At 39.7% G+C, this 5,331-nt stretch overlaps 1 protein-coding gene across 10 annotated transcripts; it reads right to left on the bottom strand.

The window, feature by feature from the left end:
* Positions 1-847: 847 nt before the first annotated feature.
* On the bottom strand, positions 848-5,061 carry LOC136508723 (uncharacterized). Of its 10 annotated transcripts, none has more exons than XM_066503490.1 (9): positions 4,788-5,061; positions 4,563-4,677; positions 4,341-4,486; positions 3,534-3,626; positions 3,355-3,456; positions 2,854-3,273; positions 2,664-2,765; positions 2,369-2,587; positions 848-1,087 (listed from the first exon to the last, which is right to left on the bottom strand). In XM_066503490.1, the coding sequence occupies exons 3-7, from the start codon at positions 4,392-4,394 to the stop codon at positions 2,691-2,693; spliced, it is 744 nt and encodes a 247-aa protein (XP_066359587.1). In that variant the 5' UTR covers positions 4,395-4,486; positions 4,563-4,677; positions 4,788-5,061; the 3' UTR covers positions 848-1,087; positions 2,369-2,587; positions 2,664-2,690. The 10 variants fall into 10 exon arrangements, 9 of the variants coding, with proteins under 9 accessions (XP_066359587.1, XP_066359581.1, XP_066359586.1 ...); XM_066503484.1 differs by having other exon boundaries at positions 3,534-3,802; positions 4,568-4,677; XM_066503489.1 differs by having other exon boundaries at positions 4,568-4,677.
* Positions 5,062-5,331: the final 270 nt, after the last annotated feature.

Here is a 5,331-nt window from a genome sequence, read left to right as displayed (position 1 = left end):
TTTTCATGTGTTTCTCAATCCTCCGTTTCGCATATACACTACAAACTTCTAACCCTTGCGCAACGACGAGAAAATGTTGCAATAGGCCTAATTTTGTTGCAAAAGGTAGTTCATACCACGAAATCGCGTTCGTTGGCAATGGTTGCAAAAAGTCACGTTGCAATAAGAACTTGCAACCGTTGCTAGTTTGGCGTTGCAAGAGTTAGCTTTTCTTGCAACGTTGCCAAGCATTGCAATAGGACGTTATCGCAACATTCATTGGCGTGGCAATATGAGCACTTGCCACGTTCGTCTTCGTAGCGAGAGGTGGTAAATACAACGAGCGATAGTGCGGCAATAGATTTTTGTTGCCACACTATAATTTTGTTGCTTAAGGTGTTGTTGCCACGACCGTTGTGTCGTGGCAAGTAAATCATTTGCCACGCAAATGTAATCGTTGTGAGAGAGTATACATTATTGCCATGCTTGTCTTGGCGTGGCAATAGTATCATTTGCCACGCAAATTTATCCATTGCGAGATACCGTTCATTATTGCCACGGCCGCGTTGCCGTTGCAACAATATCATTTGCCACGCAATTTTATTCGCTGCGATATACCGTTCATTATTGCCATGACCTCGGTGCCGTTGCAACAGTAGAATTTGCCACACAATTTTATTCGTTGCGGAAGATTAATTGTTATTGCAACAATAGTCATGTCGTGGCAATAGTATTATTTGCAACATAAATAAGTCTGTTACCATACAGCATATTGCCACGCATCACGGCTCGTAGGTATAGCTTTTATTGCAACGCTAGTAACATTTAATTTTGGTTTAATAAATCATCATTGCAAATCAATAAACCATATCAAAAGCAATTGCACCCACATATATTAATTATAATTAATCATTCAATATGTTGCCAAACCCATGAAATAGTAGCTAAAATCATAAACGAGTGTACAATTAACTCATTATTTGACAACTTTTTACAAACTTCCTAACATCTATGCAGCACTTGAGAAATTCCTAGCAGCCCAACATGTCATCTCCTCGACTATGTCCTCGCTTGATTATGAGCCTCCCACTGAAACCTTGTCCACCTACTGCCAAAAGAATATGATTGGGATATTAGAACAATATTAAGTTTACTAATTTTTGCACAAATGTAAAGACATGAAGATATAAAATGGTTCTAATTTCTAATTTCATATACAAAAGCCATCAACCAAGCTTTTGCATAGTTGAAGTTCTACTGCAATTCTGCAAATGAGCAAATGTTGTCGGTCTAGTTGCTGCAATTCCTTTTTCCATGAAAAAGATGGAAGTCATGTTCCATTGTTCCAGAACCACAAACGTATGAATCAATTTCTAGTTTTACTCAAATTCTTAGTGTATGCTTATTACAATTATGTTTTTCCATGAAAATAGCATTCTGTGTTTTCACAACAATTTGATATTTTGTTCTCTACTTTCTCAATCTTTATTTTGGTCTCTGTATATCCCTCTCTTTTCAGAGTTTAAATGTTGTTCAAGATGTCAGCAATCCTTACTCCTTGGAAGCGTAGATGGCTGGGAATTTTAGCAAAATTTCATTGTAAGTATAGGTTGATTATATAAGTTCAATTGACTTTACAAATGATAATCTATATTTTTTTTGTAGGCTACATACTGAAGGCATGGTTCTATTGGGTAATACAAGTTTTTGTAAAAGTCTAGCAGACACATGCAGCTGTGTTCCATTTGATTGCATTATAAGATGTATGCATTCTCTTTTGCTCTTTATAAATTCTGCTAAAAGAAGCAGAGTCTATCAGCAAGCCTTGGGGAGGGATGGAGAAGAAAATACGGCTTTGATCCTATCCATCGTGGCCTTTTCAACGGATCAGATGCAGCTACTGCATATGTTACAGTAGCAGTTTAGTTGATTAGAAAAATCATAACTTGAGTTGTAGACAACGAAAAATTATATTCTTTAACAATACGAAAAGCCCATGAAATTCTCTACATCTTTCTAGTTATTTGTTAAATAAGATTCTGTAGTTATCATGGTCAAAAAACACAAACACCTACTGCTATCCAGACCAAGGTCAAAACCTGACCGGCTACTTTCAAAATTCATAACTCTAATTCTCTAAGTCTAAAATCATGACCTTTCACGACGACAAACATCTTTAAACCCTCTACAACTTTTGTATTATCAAGTATCACATAAAAGATAGATTACTACTCAGAACAACTCACCCAATCAAACCTGCACAAGCTGCAGTTTTTAGCACGAATGTTCAATGTATTTTCTACATATCCTAGTTCAACAAGGAAGGTCACATTTGATAAAATTTCATTAAATCATGCAAGAATTGAGATTCCAATTAACTGGTTATTACCTTCCTCCTTTTGGGATTATTTCTTGTCCTATTCATCAGCTGTTGTGAAGTGATATACGTCTTCAATGCAGTCACATTTGCAGTGTTTTCGTTGAAAAGAGCTCTGTTGGGAGGTGCAGTACTTCTAGTGGAGCGAGTAGGTGCTGGTGCACCTTTTTGTACAGTGACAACGCTTCCAGGCTGAGTCTACAATACGGTGACAACGCTTCCAGGCTGAGTCTACAAACATCAAGTTGTTTGATCTATTTTAGCTACAGTTCAAGGTACATGGAACATAGTGAAATAATGTCATTACCTCCTGTAACCCATCTTCATTTTCATTTTAATGTCCACCGGTCTCATCTTCCTCTTCTATGATTGGTGCAACTTGTGTACTGGCATTGTTTTGCAGGGTACTCTATACATACAAATATTGGGGGTGAAAGATTCGCCATCAAAATCATAAGATTATCAAGAGTACAAAGGATAAAAAATTATTCTAATACCATAATCATAGCTCCTTTGTGCTGCGCTAGCATATTAAGAAATTCTTGCTTCATTTCTTCTCTTAAGTTTATCTTAGCATTTTCCAGCTCCTCTTGCATCCTCCTATTTTCTTCTTTCTCCCTTTCCCTTTCTGCAGCTTCTTGTGCAATCTGTTCTTTGAGCTTGTCAACCTCCACTTCTAAAGCAATGCTCTTCTCCCTAGCTGCAGCTTGAGCACGTGCATGTACTTCAAGGTTCTCTTTCATAAGTTCTCTACGAGTTCGATATGTAGCCAAATATCCATGCCCATGTAATTTGGATGATTTGATTTGCGTTGTTTCTTTGTAGCATGACTGGAAAATCATGTTCTCCTCAACAGTTGTAAGTGCTGGTCTATCAGATTCTAATCCAATCTCACCAATTTTCATGGTTGCATTTTCCTAAATTAAATAACAGAACCTGTAAAGAGTTGCTTGACACTACCAGCAGCTATAAAAAAGGTTGACGAAACATTTACTTACATATACTGAAGCTGATACAGGATTTGACCATGCGCCATGTTTTGTGTGAGTGGTCCTCCAAAGAAGAAGATCACTTGGCTCTTCACCAGTTTCTTGGTCTCTCTAGGATGCCAAAAAATTCAGCACACAAGTATTGTATCATACAAGGGAAGGACTAGATTAGTGTATCTAATGATTACCAGCTCAAAGCTACATTGTGAGAAGTTCTTTGAACCCATCACATGCTTGGTTCTTTGCTGCTGACGGTTGGAGGAGTTCTGGCTGCTAAGTTTCTGCAGAATGAGAACAAGTGGTATGTAACAATGCAACTTTGGTCCATCAATTTTGTTTGACAAAGTAGATTTTACTAGCACTGATCTTGAATTTATCAGATCCAAAATACAACTGCAAGTAGTGCCACTCAAAAAGGTGTATTTCTTCGAGTTTATTTCGTATCCTCTCACCATAACTATTAACAGGTTTGCATGAGACAGCTAGACACACACATAAGATATGCACTCTCCTGCTTCACTACTAAAGGCACTGAACATAGGAAAAGAAGTTCATACACACTGTGTCCTCACGCCTACTTGGCTACTAGAGGCACTGAACATAGGAAAAGAAGTGAAATAATTAGCTACCTTTCAGAAAAAAAAGAATCTATAGTATTACAAGTACTAAGACTAAGACAGAGGAACCTTTGTATGTAGATGCATCACAGAACCGAGTAACAATCATATCTTTTCTGCTCACATAAGTGGAACAACCATCTTTTGCCAACAAGTATGATTGCTGAAAAATGTGGTCTATTCGACCACTCATTGTACTCCTAAACTATATACTTATATACTTCTAGCTTGGTTATGTATAAATATGAAACTAGTAGCATATAAATAGACGGACAGAGCAAAATATACTTCTAGCTTGGTTAAATATGAATCTGAAACTAGTAGCATATATATAAACCGACGGACGACAGAGCAAAATATAGACAACACTAATCTCACAAGTTCAGAATATTCAGTCAACCATCCCATCAGCACAAGCTTCTTCATGTGCATCTGCCTCGTCCGCCGTCGTTGCTGGAAACTAGTACTCGCTAGCACTAGCACTGCTCGATGCTACATCTAATCACGGCTGAGACAAACCAAGACTGCAAGAGGGGAAAAAACATGGAGAATTTGAGAGCATTCATATGGGAGAACAATGGAGAAAGGAAGGGAACTCACTTCACCTGAGATGGACAGCGAGTAGCCATGGATGTGCCTTCGGGCAACATCGATCCCCTGACCTCCAGCACGCGAATCCGCCGTGCCACCACCTCCGCGCCTGCCTCCGTCACGGCTGGATTCGCTCACGAACCCCACGAAGATAATGTAAATGAAGAGCCATACGAGGGAAGTGCTTCATCGTGAAACAGAAGGAGGAGCATCACACCGGATCAAGGACCCTACCCGCCAAATCCAAGCTCTTTCCATGGATCCCAGCCACCCGCCTGCGTGCATGGATCCCACCCGGCCGCCCGCACGCCCGTGCGACCGTGGATCCTGGCCACACCCACGCCATTCGAGGTCAGAGGAGGTGGACCGCTATTGTAGTCGCTCAAGGAGAGAACGTCGAGGAGAGGGGAACCAGGGGAGGCGGCGAATCGGGAGTTCGGGAGTTGAGGAGAAAGTTTGGGGCGGCGGATCTGGGAAAGTGGGGAGGTGGGGCGGCGATGTAGGAGGGTGGAGATCAGAGAGAGAGAGAGCGCGCGCTAAGATTTTTTATTGGCGCTGAGGGAAGGAACGCGGGATTTTTTTAATCTATCTAATTTTGAAATTATTTGGTGTTGTGAAGCTTTATGCTTAATTTTAAATTTATTTGAATTTTAAATAGTTCTGAAACCTGGTCTTTGAAACTAAACTGTTGGGGGCATTTTTATTTCTCATTTTTGTTGTTCTCGTACACAAAATTATTTCAGACCCAACGTGTGTGGTAAACAAGATCTTTATTTCA

Source organism: Miscanthus floridulus, chromosome 15 (assembly GCF_019320115.1).
Source record: "Miscanthus floridulus cultivar M001 chromosome 15, ASM1932011v1, whole genome shotgun sequence".
Taxonomy (NCBI): domain Eukaryota; kingdom Viridiplantae; phylum Streptophyta; class Magnoliopsida; order Poales; family Poaceae; genus Miscanthus; species Miscanthus floridulus.
Note: the sequence above shows the minus strand (reverse complement) of the source record. Positions and strands in the feature narration are given on the sequence as shown.

What these genes read in the sequence shown, in the direction of transcription:
- LOC136508723 (XM_066503483.1), bottom strand. Translation starts at nt 3,800, where the DNA reads ATGGTGAGAGGATACGAAATAAACTCGAAGAAATACACCTTTTTGAGT. An exon ending in CACAATGTAGCTTTGAGCTG is followed by an intron (nt 3,457 to 3,533) that starts GTAATCATTAGA and finishes TTGGCATCCTAG; the next exon opens with AGAGACCAAGAAACTGGTGA. An exon ending in CTGTATCAGCTTCAGTATAT is followed by an intron (nt 3,274 to 3,354) that starts GTAAGTAAATGT and finishes TATTTAATTTAG; the next exon opens with GAAAATGCAACCATGAAAAT.